The 20,089-nt window shown below is 51.7% G+C and overlaps 5 protein-coding genes across 5 annotated transcripts; 4 read left to right on the top strand and 1 right to left on the bottom strand.

The window, feature by feature from the left end:
• Window positions 1-22: 22 nt before the first annotated feature.
• APUU_31622S (uncharacterized protein) lies at window positions 23-3,635 on the bottom strand (the record flags this gene model as incomplete). Its single annotated transcript, XM_041702847.1, has 5 exons — window positions 23-96; window positions 146-492; window positions 544-595; window positions 643-840; window positions 896-3,635. 5 exons carry the CDS (start codon window positions 3,633-3,635, stop codon window positions 23-25), a joined length of 3,411 nt encoding a protein of 1,136 aa, XP_041555591.1.
• Window positions 3,636-4,562: 927 nt separating this feature from the next.
• Window positions 4,563-4,763, top strand: APUU_31621A (uncharacterized protein; the record flags this gene model as incomplete). Its single annotated transcript, XM_041702846.1, has 1 exon — window positions 4,563-4,763. The coding sequence occupies one exon, from the start codon at window positions 4,563-4,565 to the stop codon at window positions 4,761-4,763; it is 201 nt and encodes a 66-aa protein (XP_041555590.1).
• Window positions 4,764-8,171: 3,408 nt separating this feature from the next.
• Window positions 8,172-11,618, top strand: APUU_31620A (uncharacterized protein; the record flags this gene model as incomplete). Its single annotated transcript, XM_041702845.1, has 3 exons — window positions 8,172-8,710; window positions 8,780-10,157; window positions 10,218-11,618. 3 exons carry the CDS (start codon window positions 8,172-8,174, stop codon window positions 11,616-11,618), a joined length of 3,318 nt encoding a protein of 1,105 aa, XP_041555589.1.
• Window positions 11,619-12,829: 1,211 nt separating this feature from the next.
• Window positions 12,830-14,418, top strand: APUU_31619A (phosphatidylinositol-3-phosphate-binding ubiquitin-protein ligase; the record flags this gene model as incomplete). Its single annotated transcript, XM_041702844.1, has 2 exons — window positions 12,830-13,723; window positions 13,786-14,418. The coding sequence occupies 2 exons, from the start codon at window positions 12,830-12,832 to the stop codon at window positions 14,416-14,418; spliced, it is 1,527 nt and encodes a 508-aa protein (XP_041555588.1).
• A 798-nt stretch (window positions 14,419-15,216) lies between these two features.
• On the top strand, window positions 15,217-18,075 carry APUU_31618A (putative C6 transcription factor (War1); the record flags this gene model as incomplete). The annotated part of the gene is made up of 5 exons (XM_041702843.1): window positions 15,217-15,277; window positions 15,361-16,594; window positions 16,645-16,925; window positions 16,973-17,508; window positions 17,563-18,075. The coding sequence occupies 5 exons, from the start codon at window positions 15,217-15,219 to the stop codon at window positions 18,073-18,075; spliced, it is 2,625 nt and encodes an 874-aa protein (XP_041555587.1).
• Between the last annotated feature and the right edge of the window lie 2,014 nt (window positions 18,076-20,089).

Below are 20,089 nucleotides of genomic sequence, written 5' to 3'. Positions count from 1 at the left end.
TTTGAAATATCCTACAGCTAATCTATCGCCGTAGGGAACCCATTCTCGAGGGCTCACGGACGGACCCGGGCGCCGCGGATTGGAAGTTAAACCGGTCTGCATCCGTTAGTGTCTAGTCAACTCATCTTTCGGGGGCAAGACTCACCAGCCTCAGTGTCGAAGGCGATAGTAATATCATCGTGCTCACTAGGATAGTCTGGCATGTCGAGACAGACAAAATCGGATGAAGCATCATCATCGGTCTTCGGGAGCGCAAATTTGGCGTCAACAATGCGAACACCGTACTTCCCGGACCGGTTGAATCCCTCCAGAGTGTCGGTGCCCTTCAGAACAAAGTTCAGGCATCTTCCATGACTGAAGTCGTTCAGGAATGCCACCAGCTGGACCACCTTATCATGACGCACAATCTGGACCCTAGCCATACTTGACTCCCATTTCTTAGTGATGGGGACCACCATCCGGCGACGGGATATCATAAAAGAGGAAGCAATACTGCAGTACCGTTAGCCTAAGCGCCAGAATATTCAAGGTTTAGAAGCATACCTATCGAAGAGCACTGTGAACCCTGTAATGGCTTTCTGGAATTCATGTAGGCCTAAAGTAAATCAGCATCTGGAAAACCAAATAAATCGGACAACGTACCCTTGAGCGTCATGAAATCAAACTTCCGAACCATTGGTTTGGCCATGGATAGCTGGAGAAAGTCCGTTAATTGATCCTGCATGTCCGGTGGAATGAGGTTCTCTGCGGCTGAAACGGTCAAGTCTTGTTGAGCGGGCCTATACAGACTAAGGCCCGTTCGGTTGTTAACATCTAGACCCAATTTCAATTCGCCGGGTCCTATGGCCTGTTAGCAGGTGTACCATAGGCATATAGAGATCTACCCAGGTCTTACCAAGATTAATCCGATCCGTTACAGACCCCCAGTCCGATGCAACGAATGCCCGCAGGTGCTCAGAAAGGACTGTTGGGCCATATCCATGATCAACGTAATCATGCTCTTGATCGATAACGCACACCGTTCCTGCAGGAAATTGCAGGTGCTGTTGCGGTGGCTGACCGGTGGCCTTGTCGGATGGCTGTTCGATGGTATAGGCACGGATCGGGACGTCCGCGATTTTGAGTTCTCTTTGCTTCGGCAACATGGCCAATAGTAATGAGTGAAGCGTGGTCCGTTCCCGGACCTCCTGGAAAGTCATCAACATAGACCGGCTGCGGCCGTCTTCTTTAACATTGAGGACTAAAGCCGGAGCTCCGTCTTCACCCCGCAGCAGGCCAAACAGTACCGGCGCTCCGTATCCCAGGATGTGGCGTACGCTGCTCAGAGTTTTCACTTTGGGTGATGTCAACACCGTTATCCGGAAACCACGATGAGCATTTCGAGTGCCGGTGCCCTCGGTCACAACTACTGAACGTTCGAATAACCGAACACGGCACCGCTCAATAGATTCCGGTGGGAAAGCCTTCGGCGTCCCTGGATCCATGTACTGGAACAACTTCAACGTTCCTTCGAATATTACCGATTCACCAGCTTCTGGCTGCAGGCTGGCCTCCGTTTTCCGCGTGTAATTAACAATGTTCCAGAGCATTTTGAAATCGTCCTCCTTAAACATGACGTCTAACTCAAAATTCCGCGGTAGTTTGACTCTCATGGAGTGTGTTCGGATCTGCCAATCAACCTCATCCCACGTCGGTCCCTTCTTTTTGTCGGACTGAACCATGACATTGACCAGGTCACTCTGGCTAGTTATTGCAGCAAAAACATACCAATCCGCGCGGTCACGGATTATAGACAACACACAGGGCATGGAGAACTGTTGACTGTCGTCTTCACTTGAGCTCACAGATACTTCAACAAACATACTCCCAAAGCTAAAGTAGCGGCTGTTGTCGCCCAAGGGCATCATCTGTACAAAGGTCGGTGCTTTTCCAGAGTTGTCCAGCAACATGGATCTTGAGGTTGCCCCTGAAAGAACCGCGGACACATCCGGTGCGAAAAAGGGGTATCTCACCCATACGCTTGTATCGCATTCGGTTCCAGGGGGTATAGCAGCGAGAATATTGTTTCGTTTGATGGATACCGTCAATGAGCGCAGGTGACTCAGCACGGATTGATGCATCCCTAGAAGGTCCGACAGCTGTCTATCACCCGTTGTGCTGGCCACGGCCAGAACTGCATCAATTCCCATCGTGCCATACCGGGTTACTTCCTGGTGCTGAGGAACAATGTTCTCGCTGATCCACAGCGCCTTGGAGAGATCGATCACAGCTTGCTGTACCATTTCCGGGGACGGGCGGGAGCCCGGCCTTGCGTTAGAGCCACGCGAGCGTGCGTATGCCTCCAGTCTTTTCTTTCCGCGCATGAACCACCATACCGCCGCCCTCACCCACTCGGTGAGTGACGTCTCCATCAAAGGCTTGACGTCCTCTGCGGCAAGTTGAATCTCTTGTTCATACCCTGCCACATACTGTTTGAATTCGACAAAAGCCACTTCGCCAAGTTGGTTTGCAACTGAGCGCAGTGAATATTTCGGTGGCTGTGGGCTTGTAGATGTAGTACGGCTATCCCGGCTTGACGGGCGAAGCTCGTCGCTAGCAACGTCATTTGGCGCCAGTTGAGGTATTGAGGGTTGAGGTTTCGGGGGTGATGAGCTCCTCGTATTCCCACCAGGCGCCAGGCCAGGGGGGAGCATGAGGTCGTCAGGATTCGCAGGGCGGGTCATCGGGGGGCTTGGAGCGTTTGGCGGACTTGGAGGACTTGGGGGCGTACGAGCAGGACTTGGCGGAGCTGCAGCCTCTGTTTCAGAAATCGGCGGCGTCTCGTACAATGAACTAGGGCTCTCTGGAGATTTCTCATTTTGTGGTGAGGTGGGATCTTCGTATTTCTGTTGCAATGCACGACCCTCTTCAACCTCCATCTTTGCACGAATGCGCTGAGCGACTGAACCCGCCCCGGGCGAAGCCCTGAAGGACAAGCGAGAACCAGTATCGCCGAGATTTAATGCCATCAAGAAATCCGCATCTTGCGTGTTCTTAACAAGCAGCGGTGGCCGGTTTTGCGAACTGCCACCATCACCTAGCTTTAGGCTATCGTTAAAAGAAGTGTCTAGTCGAAGATGAGGGCTTCCAGCCTGCGCGTTATCGGCATCATCCAGTCGACTCGAAGTCTGACTATGGCTACGAGTCCGATTAAATGAAATCTCAATGGTTGGTATCTCAGACTCGTCCCCACCCTCTCCGATACATTCGGGAGCCCCATTAGCGAACTTAACCCTCAGCCCCTTGTTTTTCCGAATCTTAGGCGGCGGCGCGCTTGGGATGGTCGGAATCGGATAATCGTCAGTAGACGGCGATGGGTTTGAGACGGGGGATGCATTTTGACCGTCACGCGAGGACTTCCATCGGTGAGAGACATCCAGGCGAGGGGGCGCGGGGATCTCCCTCTGGGTATGGGACCCCGTGTAGCCAGCGTGAGATACAGACTTGGAACGAACAGGTGCCAAAAATGCCTCAACCTGCTGGTCCGCATTATTCTTAGGTTTGTCCCTTGAAAACAATTTATCCCTCCAATGGGGTTTCTTGGCCGCTGGCTTGGGTTCGGCATCCACAAATGAGAAAGGATCGTTGGCAGACATGGTGATAGGTATTAGAAGTGGAAGTGTATTTCGCGAATCTTGTCGAAGCTACTATGGCGCATCGCAGAAGTACCAGGCGAAATAAGGCAGGAGGGCTCGTCGAGAGTACTTGGCCCTCTTCTGAACGTCCCCGCGCAGTGACACCGGGAAGCCTATCAACACCCCAGACGAGACACTTCGAGTTCGGACGAAACTATGAGAGAATCAGGCTCAAGGACGAGGGGTTTGCGGATGACGATTGGCGATCGAGGTAGTGTAACGTAACCGATGTCGACCAACAGGCGGAGGGGTGGCAAGAGCGGCAGGGAAGGTACCTATCGAGATATCGACCCCTAGCGTTATCTGAGCGGAGCGGGAGGGTGCCTTCGACGAGGACGGAGAGGGAAGGGGGGGAAGGACGAGCTAAAGTGAAGCTCTGGGGCTGGCGACTGTTCTTAACTTCTCGGAAGAAGTGAATTGTGTTCCTGCCACCAAGCGTGATTGCTTGCGCTGTCTGCTGTGGAGTCGGGGACGAGCGATCTACTGCGACCAATTATTCAATGGCCATTCAGGAACAAGGACGCAGACGGGAAGTTTGCGAGTCGGGGCATTTGCACAACGTCAAGGGGCGAAAGAGGGGTTTTAGGGAGGTACCTGGAAAGAGGCTAAGCAGTAGTTCGAGATAAACAAGACACCCCAGATTCACGAGGGACAGTCGACCCGAGTTGGTGTTGGCAGTGGGGATGCCCGATAGTACTTGGCTGGACGGAAGCGCTCGATAAAGAAAAGTGCCTGAGCTGAGCCAGCAGCTGTGCCCGGGCGATGAATAGCAAGTGCCCGAAATAAAAGAAGCAGAAAAAAGAAAGATGAAGGAATGAGGGCGACGAGAGTCAAGGAAATGGGAAGATCCCCAGAAAAGGTGGGCAGAGTGCCAGAGTGGAATGGACAATGGGGACGGCAAAGCAAGCCCGTGCTGAAGCCTACGAAGCCACGAAGCCTTCCCCCGACCGCGGTGCCGCCCAGGAATTCCTCAGCGCCACTGGCCTCTCTGCCTCTGAGTCTGCCGTTCCTGACTGGCAACAGTCGCAGCTACTTTCCACGATCGCGCAATGGCTTGATTCTGCCCGTGACCCTTTGTCCTCACCTTAATCGTCTCAAACGCGCGTCTCGACTCCAGTCTGTTGGCCGTCACGTGCCCACCACCATCCGTCAATTTCGACCCTCACGGGCTTTGTTATGGTTAGACCTCAATATGATTGAGAGCAAATGGGTCGCTCATCGGCTGTGCCTCGCGATGATTGATGCAATTTCACATTGGGGTCTTCATTTCCCTGGGCCTGGACGCTAAAACTATGGAATTGAAGCCTCGGGTGGCTGCCGGGAAGCGCTAAACGGTTTCGACTGCTGTACTGCATTCGACTGATGCACTTCGACTGCTGCACTGCAGTCTGCCAACGGTCGAAACGGCGATTAACTTTCCGTCCTACTCGCATTTCAAAGGTCTGGTTTCTGCGCATACAGTCGCGGCCTACGTTTGAAAGAAACCACCTAATCAATAACAAAGAAACTCCCGTTGAACCTGATGGCTGCAAAAACTGAAACTGACGTGGGCTCGTGAGACCGACGAAATCAACAAATGAAGAAATGAAACCCCTATGCAGTGTTAGCGCCAAATCAGTTATCTTGGGAACAGACCAAGTTGGTTCTGGTCCAATAACCAACAGGAGGAACCACCCCCACTGTCGCGCGCCGTCTGTGCGATCCATTGGTAGATAGACGTGCAAAGGTCAAGCCCTCCCGTCATCCTGAAACTGAAACTGGGTGCTCCGTCTCAGGCAAGCCCATCTCTGTTTGAGCACAAGCAACTGTGCAGTGGGCCTTGCTCACGCCTGTCGAGCCTTGGCTCATGTGTAATTGGCAAGAACCGAACCATTTTTCTCCCTTTTCGACCAGGTTCAGGGGGATGACGGCGAAGGGCTGAAGGCTGTGCAGATGAATACATGACACCAAGACCTGCTCAAGAACGTGGATGCGCCACAACTCGCCCTATGACGGAGGGAGTTCAGCCACAGCCCACGAAGAGGGGGCGGCTAGGACAAAAGCGTTGGGAGACCCAAACGGGCGTCGTGCACAGAGAGGAACGGGGTGGCGTATCAGAGACAAAGACATATTTTCTTCATGATTCCCGGCCTTTAGGCGTCCCGGCCTGAAAACGTGGCTCCAGAGTGAGTAGGAAGGAGTCAATGTAGGGCATCAGGCATTCTAGTACCTGATCATCGCAAGAGCCAGCCTCGTAGTTGGGAGTGGAAAGTCACTCCTTGTTCCGGACTCCGTTGATTGACAATCTTGGCGATTTACGGAGTAGTACTAGAAGGAAGTTAAGGTATGCTTATCGTCCATCCTGGCAATGATAATCTTGCCATGACAAGTGCTTCGGCAATCAGCAATGGGGATGGGATAAAGCCAAGTGTAGCCAAAAGCACAGACAACAGCGCTGTAACACTTGAAAGCAAATAATGAGAGAGTATGGGTGGCTTACAGTAAGCGAGGGGCTTCGGCTTGCCCAATCCATCGATCCCGGTTGTACTCTGGCGTCCAGCCGCAGAGCTTTGCATCAGCAGCAGCTGTTTACACCTTAGTCGACGCTTTTATAGAGTGCGCGACAAATATCGAAATACTGTTCGACCATAAAAACCACTAGCGGCATTAGGCCGTCTTTCTATTTGCATTATATGCCAACAACAAACTCGGGCATTGTGTATTTTGGAATATGCACAAGTGAATTAATCCATTACTTGAGGGTGTATTATTTTATGCTCTCCAATACTGATAACACTGGACGTTCTACCCAGTCATATCGCTCCCATCTTCTGTCTTTTCGATTGGCGATGTCCAAATCCTAGAAATAACAAATGACGTGACATTCCTTTAGCTTCTTGACCTTGAATTGAGCATTCCAGGTTCAAGAAGTGAGGGGTTCGTACTTTGCAGATAGTAGTTGGGTGGATATATCGTGGATGCGCCCAGTATATAAATAGCACATATACCACCCACTTTCGCAAATATCAACCATATTTGGAGTAAATGATGGAAACCAGGTTTTGTGACGAGCAGTTTGTATGCCTTGAAGTTTTTTCCTTAGAGAGAAAGCAAAGGCATTTAAAGTAATAATACTTATACCGCGGAAACGTGATCATTGTCATTTGCGATACGTATACCGGACGCCGCGAAGGCTAATATCTCAACTTATATATCGGTTAGAATTGGTATCGAACGCATGTTTTAGTTATATAGTATACTGATAATATGCTCCGTTCAAGCAACTTACTGGACGACAGTCTACGTGGCTGAGCTGCTCAAGTGATCCTCTATCTACAAGCTGATTACCTACTTGAGAAGCACTGGTCTCTGCTTGGGTTCAAAATTTCCCCCCGGGTGAGAAATGATCCACGCCTCTGAAACAAGGGAGATCCCATTATGTGATCGAATTATCAGGTCCCCAGAAAACCCTCACTCTATGGATCACCGAGTCCGATTGATGCGTAAAGCCTGACAGCGTATTATAGACCGGCCTTCAGATTCAACACGGGTTTGAGTAACCTGGACGCCGGGTTGACAAATCTTCGAATCGTAATACGCGGGGAACGGTGGCAGCTCAGTGCCAGTGCTCGCCGGTGATATTCAATGCGCTGTTGAAACTTGAGCCTGCGGCTGGCGAAACATGGTAGATAATGCCACCAGCTTCAGCTATTGAATCCGAGACGGCGGATCCTCGGTGGCTTCTGGATAACAAGTGCCATGCTCGAAAAATGAGGAGACGAACTGCCGAAAGAAGGATCAGCAGCACAATACAGAGTGGCTGGAGTAAGAAAAACAGCCAACTCAAAGTCTGAGACACCGGGTGGATTTCAACCAGTAGTGCTGCCCTGGAGGAGGCTCATACAAAATTAGGTGAAGTGGACAGTGGACATCAACGAAAGTTGGCTGGGCTAGTGTTTCCAAGTTTAGAAGATCACCGCCCAGTCAACAGCAGCAAAGTGAGCAAACATGTTGGCGCAGCAGCCTCCGTCCAGTTTTCGGCTTTTCGCATTCCATCCTCTTCACCAAGTTTTTTCTTCCTTTTCTCTTGACGAATAATGTTTCTCAGGTCCGCAACTCCAGCGCGTCCACCTGCGACCTGACTCAGGCCTTATTCCGCGATTCCCTGTCACTGTTTACGATCCTTTCGCCGATCAATCCTCTCCCTCCCACCGTTTACCGGAACTGCGCCTCCCTGCCCTGTCAGTCTCGGAAATCGGTCGACTCACCACCTTTTTAATATTGGCGTTGGCTCTTGGAGCTGTTGGAAGGTTCTCTCACCTGCGGAGGCGGCTGCAATCTCCTCTCCAGCTGTTCGATTTCCCCTTCACCATCGCCCGAAGGGGTCCGCGGATACGAGCTGATCAGGCAACCACTGTAACCTGGATCTCTGGATTTTGCAAGGACAACGTGGATTGAATTTTCGACACGGGGCTGGCCTCCCCGAGGGGGTCATCCCACATATACAGAAAGGTCGCGATGGCGTTAGATCGCGATGCGAGATGGCATGACGAACCCTGGTCCCCGCCTGTTTCTCAGCCGCCCCGATCAAAGCGACCTGGTCAACAACATCGAAAATGGCGAGATACTTTTCGATGGCGCCCCCGGAGATACACCTCCTTTGGGGGTCGGATAGCATGGGTTATGATGGTATTACTGGTGTTCTTGTCGTCAACCCACGCTGTCTTGCTGGAATTTGAGAACTGTTTGGATACGGCTATCATCGATTCGGAACCCCGGGAATTGCAATTCATTCCACTCAATGTGTCGGCTGCACTGAATATGACGAACTCTCTGTATCCGTTGGATATCATTGTTTACGGGAACGTATCTGGTACTGCTCCCGGTAATAGTTCTCAAACCGAGATTATTGACCTAGACGTCGCCAATAACAACTACTCGACTTTGAAAACCTCCATCCAAGTCGCCAGCTTCATTCCTTATTCCGAACCCACGAGATTTTGTGATTCCGTTAACCAGGGGGATTGTCCGTTGGGGCCTCAGTTCGATGGGAACGTGTGAGTTTTCCGAGATTGAAATGTGATTTTTATTACCTATCTTACTGACATGCCTCTTTGTAATTCTAGATCGGACCTCTCTACCCTGCGGGCCTTCAAGGTTGAGCATGATATGGCCTCGTCCTACCACTTCTCCACATTGCACACAACGTTCACAATCATATCTGGCGATGCGGCTGCTGATCGACTCGGTTGTATATCCGTCGATATTACACCGGACCTGGGCTTCACTGTAAAAAACGCCCTCGCTTTTGTGCCTCTCGCCGTTCTGATCTTGGTGGGATTGGCCACTATATCCGCCGCTATATACAGCCCATGGGGTACTACAGACCCATTCCGCTGGACCAGCAATTACGGCCGCGATGAAGACGTTCTGCGACTTGTGACCCCAGGCTTTGGAGATTGCCTTCAATACATACAATTCATTGTTCTAACAGGGGCGTTGTCACTGGATTTTCCTGGGTACTACCAGCCGGTGGTCAGCCAGGCTTCCTGGTCATCCCTCATGTTCAACCAGAGCTTCTTTGGAACCGAACACAACCCAGTGGTCGACGGAATCTACGCGGTTAACGGCACCCGTGGCTTGGACCGACTGGAGAAGCTCGTCGGTATGGATGGGCCCCGGGATGTATGGCCTGCAATGATGGTCTGGCTGCTTGCAATTTTGGGAATCATCACATTTCTAATTCAATTCGCTTTCGCCTTCCGCTGGCTCTACCGCGAGCTTGCCAGAATTCCCGAAGAGGATCTCCGCGCCAAAAATATGCCGTTCACTGTCGGCAATGTCATTCGAATTGTCTATAATTTCTTTCTTCTGCCTCTAATATCGCTGTCTTTTTACCAACTAATTATCGCCGGCGAGGCGCCCGCCTATTGCGTGGGCTTAGCAGGCTTGGTCATTTTCATATTAATATGCTTTTCGATTTGGATTGTCCGGTTCATAATTACCACCCGCCCGAGATCCTACCTCTTTGATGACCTACCAACCGTGCTTTTGTACGGGCCTTTATACAACACCTTCTCGGACGATGCGGTGGCATACGCCGTGATCCCGATCTTCATATCATTTGCACGCGGCATCGCGATTGGCGCAGTTCAAGCGTCAGGAATAGCTCAAATCGTTCTCCTGGCGATTTGCGAAGTTGTTTCGGTTCTAACAATCATAGCATTCCGACCATTCCCTTCTCCATCATCTATGAACCTTCACCACATTTGCTTCTCCTTTGTCCGGTTCCTGACAATTCTTCTGAGCGTTGTCTTTGTTCCGTCCCTTGGAATCTCGCAGGCCGCTAAGTCCTGGATTGGCTATGTTATTCTTTTGCTCCATGGTCTAGTTCTGGTTTTCGGGTTTTTCCTCAATGCTTTGCAGACCTTGATTGAAGTGATTGCCCGTCTGCTCGGTGCCGGAGGCAACGAGGCCGGTGTTACCCGTGGAGGCCTTGTCAAGGTTTGTGGACACCCATGTTGAACTTGTTATCTTTTGTCACACGGCTAACCGAGTACGTAGGTCTTTGGTATGCGCCAATTGTCACGGCGCCTTCCAAGGCGTGATGTTGTTACACGACAAAGCATGGCTTCCGATGCCGCAATTTTGGCACATGCGGATGACCGGCTTTCATCTCAATTCGAGGGGTCTCGGCCTAGGAGCTTGTCCGGTAGCTCTGCCCTTCTGCTGAACCGAGCGACAGCAAATGAAAGCAAGGGCAGCGCGATTTACGAATCCGGTGAAAGGTCCCACAGTCGTGCTAATAGCGCCGGCCTATATACACCCACCACCGCGGGAGGGTTCCCGGGCTCTGGATATCATACAGCGGGAAGTAACTCTCCAAAGATCGGCCCAGTATTTGCGATGCAACCACACGATCCATATTACCGACCACCGAGACCTCGTAAACGGGGTGAACGGGGCTTCTCAGACGATTCTGGCAGAAGGGGCTCTTCTACCCTCTACCGAGACGTCAGCTTTGCTGATATGGACGACGATGCCGCCGAGGGTCCTTCAGTATCTAGACGGGGCACTCCTACTCCGGCTTATATTCCTGCGCCTAAGGATGACCTGGAGTATGATGAGCCGCCGCGCAAGCGCAAAGATTATGCAGTGCGAGAAGTGGATTTCTACTACCGAGTCCGGGGTCCTCCACTATCACACACGGGAACCCGAAAGCTGAAGACTGGACCTGCGGATCCTACAGGCCCTGTCTCGTCCGCCACTGGGTTCTTCCGCAACCTACTCAATGGGAAAACGAAGGATAAAGGAAAAGGATTCGAAGTGGTCCGAAGTAGCAGAGCTCCCCCGCCTGGTCTTATTCCCGAGAGAGAAGACGTCCATGAGCCGTATTCGGATGATCCTGCGAACCGGAACGATGCGAACCGCGATCGGACCGCCCCGGAGGCGAACAACCGTCCTCAGGAATCAGATCACAATAGCGATGATAATCCCCGAGAGGCTGATATTAGCTTGCCGCTTATAGACGCAGGCGGAACCATTGAGCTCCCGAGCCGTATGGGTTCCCGTCGTGGAACCCAGACTCCACCGTTGCGGCCAAAGACGCCGTCGAAGTCGAGCAAGAGGCGAGCGTCGAGAGGTTCAGAAGAACTCGAGAATGAGGCACGCGACGATCCTTCGCCTCCCCCTGCCCAAACTTCTAGCGCTGCCCGGCTGCCATTCAGCGCAGCGAGCTCACCGTCTCGGGATAGGAACTACTCGCTTGCTTCCACCACCGCATCCGCATCGTCCGGCCACGACCGAACCGCGCGAACTCGGACCGAGCGCCCATCGAGCGTAGGTTATGTTGCTCAGTATCGCACCCAGGATAAAATTCATTCTCCGCATACCGAACAACCGTCGTTTAACGAAAGCGCCGCCGAGCTTGTGGATGAGTCGCAGAGTGAAAGGAGTCAAACATAAATCTAAAACCCTCGCCCTCGCCCTCTCCTCACGACTCGACAATGGTGCGCACATAAGGCATTTATTCTTGATATGTATGTTGGTTTAGCAGCGTATCGGATTTCTATATTTGTGTTGATATCCATATGACGAATCTCCTTATTATTGTCTTTTTACTCAAAAGAAGCGATATCTTGGTACCATCTAGATATCTATAATTGTCGCCTCATGTCGGTGCTTCATTCCGATGGCGCTCACTTTTAGTTGTGCGGGACTTAGTTTTTGAGGGAAAAGCTTATCCTGTGTATATGTTGGAATCTGCCTTTCATGTATTGATGTTCCAGAACTAAAATATTTCTAATATCTGTATAAACTATTTCCAAGTTCAAATCCTTGTACGCAGTACGTAGTACTTAGTTATGGAGCAGTACTAGACTGAGGCTCTTTTGAGTGACGTCTCGGGCCCGTTTACGGTATTAGTCATCAAAACATATGCCCCGATTCCGTCGGCTTCGGGGTCAGTCGCCAGTGATCATACTTACTGCTTGGGTCTTCTGATCTTTGCGCCTGCATGGCCACTAAGCATTTTACGCAGTGCATCTTGCTGTGTCATTAATTGATTTATGAGTTGTCTAGTTACTGCCTTTTGAACTTCGCCTCAGCGCTGGTAGCTTGTTGGTCTGTTGTCGAGCCTGACGCCCCGCGGCAAATTCTCGGGCACGGTGCGGTGGCGGTGATAAGGCCAGGCACACTTGTTGCAGGCTCAATCAACACTGGAATTCAGCCTTCTCACCTCCAAATTGTTCCCGCCATATATTTCCCCTTACTCCGTTTTTTTCTCGTGCGACGTTTCGTATTGGTCCCAGCGTGGTGTTGGTCTTGCGGTCGCTGGGTGACTGTCACGAGACTATCCCGCCTGTTGACACTGACCTCTCGAGTTCCGACGAGAACAAGTTACGCCATTCTCCCAATTATTCTTATCTTTCTCATCTACAGCCCCCTAGCACGACACCATTATCCTCTACCTGCGTCTTAATCCTTCCCCGCCCTTCCGTTGTGCGAGTACTCGTTATCGGCGCCTTCTATCCGGTACTCCTTCGCTCCCATCCTGGAACCATCGCGCCACCCATTCCATGATCGCCCGTTGTGCAAACGACGGAGACTGGTCTCCTCTCCAGCGTTAGGAAACAAAATACACACGAAACAACTCTCCGATTCAGTTTGCGAAGCATATGTCGTCGTTTTCGAGTTCCGCGTCCTCCATCTCCGGCCCGCCCACAATCACCGCACCCGGACTTAGGCTTCATGCGAGCTCGGAAAACCTGAGGGCGCGCGAGGCTGGACCTTCTTTTGATCCGCGAGGAGGAAGAAGGAGATCTACGCTTACGGGCCCCCACCGGAAGAGAAGGCTTGTGAACCCAGAGTTGGCAGCTGAGACGAGCCATGCTAGGCCCCTTGGAATCGGGTCTAGTAGTAGAGCAGAAATGGATAGCAGGCCTATCTTGAATACATCGTCGCGCACACAGTCAGACACACCCGTCGCCGGATCTTCCTACGAGACTGCGATCGACTTATCCTCCTCGCCTCCACAAGCGCCCCCTCCGAGGGCGCTCGACCAGCGCCAGAGCTCATGGTCTCAGGAGGACAACCAATATGTAGAATATAACCGGCCTCTGTGGCAGCCGGACGCGGAGGTTACGGAATGCCCTATCTGTCGAACCCCGTTTAGCTTTTGGTACAGGAAACATCATTGCAGGAAGTGCGGCAGGGTTGTTTGCTCCTCATGTTCACCTCACCGGATTACGATTCCGAGACAGTATATTGTCCATCCTCCGACTTCTGATCGCTCCAGCGCCTCTGCCATTGCACATCGCGCAACACATGTTGTGAACCTAGAAGAAGAAGACGATTCATCACAGTCGCCGGCGGCAGTGAACCCCGCGTTGGGTGGTGGCGAGGAAGTGAGACTTTGCAACCCCTGCGTTCCTGATCCGAACCCTGAACCGCCATTTGGATTTCCATCTGTTCGAGCACCTGGCGCTACCGGCTCTGGCTCAAGTTGGGCGCGGCATCGGTCGTATCATTCCCTATCAACCCCGTCCCGTCAACACTTGTATGATTCAATTGTAAGTTCTAGTATATCTTGAAGTAGTGTCTTGGAGACTGACTTATGGTCCTTCACTTCTAGCCCGATACATTCCCATCTAGACCATCGCGCAGGACTGTTGGATCTAGCGACTACCCGGGGTTCACTGGATTTGGCAGCGCGTTCGCACCATCTTTTCAAGGCCGTCCCATAGGCTACGGCTCAATGTCGAGTGCGCGTTCACCCCCACCTGTACCATCGAGACATGCGCTTTATTATTCGAGGAGCGGCCCGTCGGACGCTCCTTTTGCAACTCCAGAGTCGTCTAGCAGCAGACCTCGAGCATCACGCGGTTCTCATTCGCGGCCGGCCCAGCCTATTGCCGAAGGCGACCTTTGCCCAATTTGCGACAGTCCGTTACCACCAGTTGGTCCAAATGGGGAGGAGGACACTCGGGAAGCCCATGTCCGGGAATGTATTGAAAACCACGGCCGCCCATCTAGCGGAAGCCCAGTTTCACAAACCCCTCTTCCCGTCCGCATGGTCGCATTCACATCGACCGAGAAGGATTGCATTGGGCAGGATGGCGCAGAGCAGGAATGTACCATTTGTATGGAAGAGTACGAGGTCGGGCAGTCGCTGGTACGTCTCGAGTGCCTATGCAAATTCCACAAGCGGTGCATTGTGGAGTGGTTTGAGCGAAAGAAAGAGTGTCCGGTGCACAAGACATCCTAGCCTCCTAGGCCAATCCTCGCCGTCTTCACTCACCTTTACTATAGGTCATTTGGACTATATATGATCTCAGCTTATAGCCGGCGTTTGTATTTGTTTTTATTACTTATCCAGAGCCTCTCCATTGACTGGTGTTGATTTTCTGCTCTACCCATCTATCCTTTGCGTTGGCGTTTCATGCGGGCGCGGCATATTCTGTTGGCATTTGATGAACTTTTCCATATGCTGCTCAATGTTAACGACGAACACAATATATTAAAGACAAAGTCCAGTTGTAAAGACCGTAGCCATTGTCGACATTTGTGCTGCCTTGGGTACTAATATTAAGTCGTAAAGTACGTTGAGGGTTGCTGGATGCCTGGGGCCAGAGCTCTTGATTGGCTCCTGGACGCCAGGATCCATCTGGACTTCGTTTTCGTGAAGTGACTCAACCTCAGTTCTCTCCATATCTTTCGTCCTAAAGGCGCCTGGGGATTTGGTTATTAAAAGGGTTGTTATCCGGAGAATACTTCCCCTTCTCTTGTCCAACATACCGACTGGCCCCTTCATTATCAGATTCTTGTGTCCGGTCGGCACTCGGAGACCGATTCACCGTGCCTCCGGCACCGACCCCCGGCAGTGGCACCAGGACGCGCCTTGAGCACTGCATACTATTCATAATTAGCTGGGGACTCTGCGAGCCGATTAGCAGCTAGGTACGCGCTATGGTCTTTCTCATCGAAGCTCCGATTTTGGCCCTGCAGGTCGCATTCGCAGCGATGCTGAAGCTGACGTCCACTACCCACAGCGTCTCCGCATTCGATGGAGATTGATCCGCGATTGCATTCAAGAGGGGAGAGCAGCTCGGAGAGTGCCGAGTCCGGTAAGAATTGTTGCCGTTGCCCGTTAGGTTCTCCCCAGCTTCATGACTGCCACGTGCTGACGTGCCTGTTCTTTCGCATATAGACACGGAATACCCCGAGCCTCCGTCCCAGTCGGCATCATCACGTCCGCACCTCCCCGCGTCCATCCTGAACCCATACACCCAGTCTGGACAATCGGCATACCCCGGGGAAGCGTCTTCGGACTTCCATGCCTTCCGTGGATCCACGCATAATGACATCGATCCCAACGATCCGAATGCCGACCCGAAAAGACAGCGGGCGTGTGAATCATGTCGCCAGCTGAAGGTCCGCTGCGAACCGGACCTTGTCAACCCGGACGAACCGTGTAAACGGTGCGCAAAGGCTGGCAGATCGTGTGTAGTCACGGTGCCGAATCGAAAGCGACAGAAGAAGACGGATAGTCGGGTTTCGGAACTAGAGCGCAAGATCGACGTCTTAACGGCGACCCTGCATGCGTCGCAGAAAGTTGATGCGCTCCTACCGTCAAACAGCAGTAACCAGTCGTCATCATTGAGGGACGAACCCGTAGGCCGGCGATGGTTGGTTCCAGGGCAGAGTAACTCGAACCGCTCTATACCATCGAGACCAGGTCCATCAGGAAATAAGCGGCATTATAGCGGGGAACTTAAAGACTCGCGGGATACGGCCCCGCTCTCAACACCGTCGCAGACTAGCAATCCCAGCCCAGTTGCGGGGAGTACTGAGGCCGCGGGACGACAGTGGCCTGCGCCATGGTCTACTCCGAAACCTGCCACCAGGGAAGTCTCGAACGACCCTGATATCGTTGAGAGAGGGTTGGTTAGTCCGGGTGTCGCCTCAGATTCGTACACGCGCTATGTCGATTCGATGTGCCATCATATACCTATGGTGGTGTTCCCACCTGGCACGCCAATGAACGAAGTCCGGAAACACAGGCCGGTGTTGTTTCACGCCATAGTTGCCATTTCGGTTGGGCCGTTTGAGCCCAGTGCACAGAACACGCTTCTCTTGGAGCTGTACAGGACGATAGGGGACCGGGTTATTGTTAAGGGTGAGAAGTCACTTGATATTGTGCAGGCGCTCCTTGTAGCGTGTGCGTTTTACACGCCGCCGGAGAATTTTGAAGAAATCAAATTCTATCAATTGGCGCAGTTGGCTGTGGCCGTGGGGATGGACATAGGGATGTATCGGAAAGCACCAGCCAAGGGAAAGCCATTCAACTTCATTCGTGATTTTGTGAAGAATGCACCGGTTACAGATCCTGACTCGCCAGAGATAAGGCGGGCTTGGCTTGGGTGTTACTTTATATCTGTTCAGTAAGTCTTCCTTTCTCCTAGGGAAGGAGATATCTAACTAACCCCTTCAGGACGTCGAGCGCTTTGAGGAGACCGATTCTCGTTCGATGGCTTCCGTATATGGACGAGTGCATTGAGGTCTTGGAGAACTCTCCTGATGCGTTACCTTCGGATAAAAAGATAATTCAATGGACTAAATTGGCACGAATCATCGAGGAAATCAGTTCGCGGTTTTTCGCTGATGACCTGGGGGGTCCCTCATTTTCCGAATCCAAGTTCCAATTCACCCTAAAAGCGTTCGAGAAGCAGCTAGAGCACTGGAAAGACGAGGTTTTCAAGACCAATGACTCCGGTAAGCAATATCTTTCCCTCGTATGTGCTATTTACTAACGAATCCAGCTATAATGACCCAGGCGCAAGCCATCGTCAACATTTATCTTCACGAAAATGCCATGATTCTGGACAACTTGAGCGAGGAGAACAAGACGGCCGACATCGATATCTCCAACCCCGCAGCAGCAACCCGCATAAGCGCGTTGAGCTCGACTCTAGCATCTATCCATCAGGCGATTGATACAATTTGCTCTATCCCCCCGAGAGACTTAATCAGTGTACCTACTGTCGCTCTCGCGCGAACGGCTTTTGCAATTGTCGCTTTGATCAAACTCTACTCGATTGTGACGGCACCTGACTCGTATGTTGGACAAGTGATTGAGCCTCAAGCTTTGAAGGTGGAAATTTACCTGGATAAGGTGATCGCCCACTATACTGCTGCAGGGTCTCTCGCTGGGGGTGTTACTCCTGGCAAGTTCTCAACCGTCATGTCAATGCTGCGCGAGTGGTTCAAATCACGCAAAGACCAGCATGGAGACTTGAAGCACGCTCTTCAAGTCCCACCGGGAAATGCTCCAGCGTCTGGAACGGACAGGAATAGGGTAATGCCATCTATACCCCTTATTCTGCTTGTCATCTCTAATGAATTATCGCAGAACACTACCTCTCAAGAAAATACCCCTCAAGGGAACACGCCCCTCCACCTCCTCAGCGAAGTCGCCTCCGGGGAGAAATCCCAATCCCCGAGTCAACAACAGCAATACCAGCAAACCTACGCACAATCTAGGCCTGGCTACCCGCTCTCCCAACCATCCCCAGACACAATGGCGCAAGCGCCCGCTCTCCCACCATGCTTAAGCCCGTCACAACTGCCCTCTCAACTCCATACAAACACCACAGCTGCTCCCGACTCCTGGGGCCAATTCTACCCAGCCCAAACGCCCTTCGACCCAACCACAACTGCAAGCCCCGGCCAACAACCTGTAGCCTCAGGCTACCCCGACTTCTCCGTCTCCGGAAGCAACACGTCAATGATGCCGCCCTCTGCCTCGATGGGCATGTTTGCGCCTGAGCTAGGTGTTGGTCTTGACGAGCAGTTTTGGAGTACCATGGGCCATATCACGGGGGATATGATGTTTTTCCCGCCGCAAGGTAGTTGGCCTTTTTAATCTGTGAATGTCGTGTCGTGTTATATATACCCGTAACTTGTAATATTAGCTATAGAGAGAGAAACCCGAAGTTGTTGACTCGGGCGAAATATATCTCCGCTTCATAAGCTGATTTGGTTTTGTTCATATGTTGTTCCTAGGATAATCATGGTCTTTCTAGATTTCTTGCGTAGAACAGAGGATTTGAGTGCTAGATAAGGCCGGCATACTTGATTGATGTACGGGGGGCTTCGTGGATACATATAACTACATCGCGTGGAGCATTGACCAGCTGGAGTCGCTGGAGGCGGAAATTACTTCCCTAGTGAGTGGGTGACAGAGAACCTCACCCAAGAGTCCATGAGCAAAATCATGAGTAGAACTCCGAAGGAAAGTAGGTACGGGGTAGTCTAGACTCGGGAACTTTACTTATGCGCTTGGGTTGGGTGAAATGGTGTGATCCGGTCGTGGGCAGCGACTCACTGCATCTGCTGTACTTTCGCTAATAATTTACGCCCCGGGTCATCATCAAGGTGCCCCGAGACCCGACACCCGGGTAAAGCAAAAGGATCTCCAACAGCTCTCAATCTTAAGCGTTAAGGCTAAGTTGGATCAGACAGTCAGACCTCATGCACAATGTCGCAGACTCATACACAAAAAGAAGCAGGTCTTGGTTTTTGCCCAATTGTATGAATCAGAACACACCGAAAACCCAGAAGCAATTATACTGTCTGTGCAATTGAGAGATCAGACCATCATGGTCCTCGTCAAGGTAACTGCAGTGAGACGAGATCGGCCAATCTGTACACTGTGGTTCGATCTGTAACCCCACCCTGGAACACTGGGTGCAGACTGAACTGAACTGAACTGCTGGCTCTAGCTTGTTCTGGTATTCTTAGGAGTGATCGTGTGATTTGCTGGCATGGCGAGCACAGTTTGCAAGCGCTGCTGAGTGCAGTGCAATGCAGATGGAGGAAAAGCCTAAGGCCGAAGAGGAAATAATTGGGGGCGGGAATCGATACAGTCCCCAGAACTTTGCGTGGAGGAAAAATACGAGAATAATGGGTGGGCTGGGCCAACGGGCTGGGAGTTTCGCAGGTCTTGAGCTAGCCTGGTATGGATGGAATGGTGGGCGAGAGGATTGGTCAATGCCAATGGAGAGGATCAAAGCTGGAGATCTGGGATAGAATTGACTTCGAGTGGCGGGAATCCTCAAGTGCGCAATGCAGTGGGGGGAGACGATGGAGTTTTGGAGGCAAGATGGGTGATCGGACCCAGTTCTGCATGCCACGTGTAAGAGAGGAAAAAAACAGTGACCCCTCGACAGGAATTCGACTGCCTGGAGCAGACCCAAGTTGCACGCGCGAAATGAGACTTGGAATTGCTAGATTGCATGTAATTGAGAGGCAGCCAGGGTAATATAATTCGGGGGCTGCAATTGGCGTTCGCTCGAGTCGAGAATGAGGGCCGACTACCAGCCACACTGCGAGCACGATCTCAGCCGGAACCAGACCTGGTGTCAACTTGGAAACCCCCACAGAATTGCGCATGCTCTTGGCAGGGCACAGCTCCAACAGCGAAGCGAAGATGAGAACCAGAGAGAGGCCATCAAAATTCAAAACTCAAAAGTCCAAAGTTGAAAAGTTGAAAACCCTTTGTTTAGGCCGCTTCTTTTTGGAGTGTGGCGTACGTGGCGGTGCAGTCAATAGATCCAAGTCCGGCGTTCATAAGTCCACTAATCGCGTCGATCCATCGTAGCTTCAACGCAAAAAATGCGAGATCGATGATCAGAAATCACCAGGAATTGGGATTGGTTTGGGTGATTGCGATTGTCTCAATAAAGTATGGGTTAAAGTATATGTTCAGTCAAGAGCCTCGGTGACAGCGAGAGAACTACCCAGCGTGGTAGAGAGAGAGAGCGAGGACATCGTCGATCGGCGTTCCCATCCATTTCTGTCTTTGCATCGACGTCACGACCGGCTTGGCTTATCTGCCTGTCCGAATTCATTTCCATTATTTCTGAGCTTCAGCTCTT

This window comes from Aspergillus puulaauensis, chromosome 3 (assembly GCF_016861865.1).
Source record: "Aspergillus puulaauensis MK2 DNA, chromosome 3, nearly complete sequence".
Lineage (NCBI taxonomy): Eukaryota > Fungi > Ascomycota > Eurotiomycetes > Eurotiales > Aspergillaceae > Aspergillus > Aspergillus puulaauensis.
Note: the sequence above shows the minus strand (reverse complement) of the source record. Positions and strands in the feature narration are given on the sequence as shown.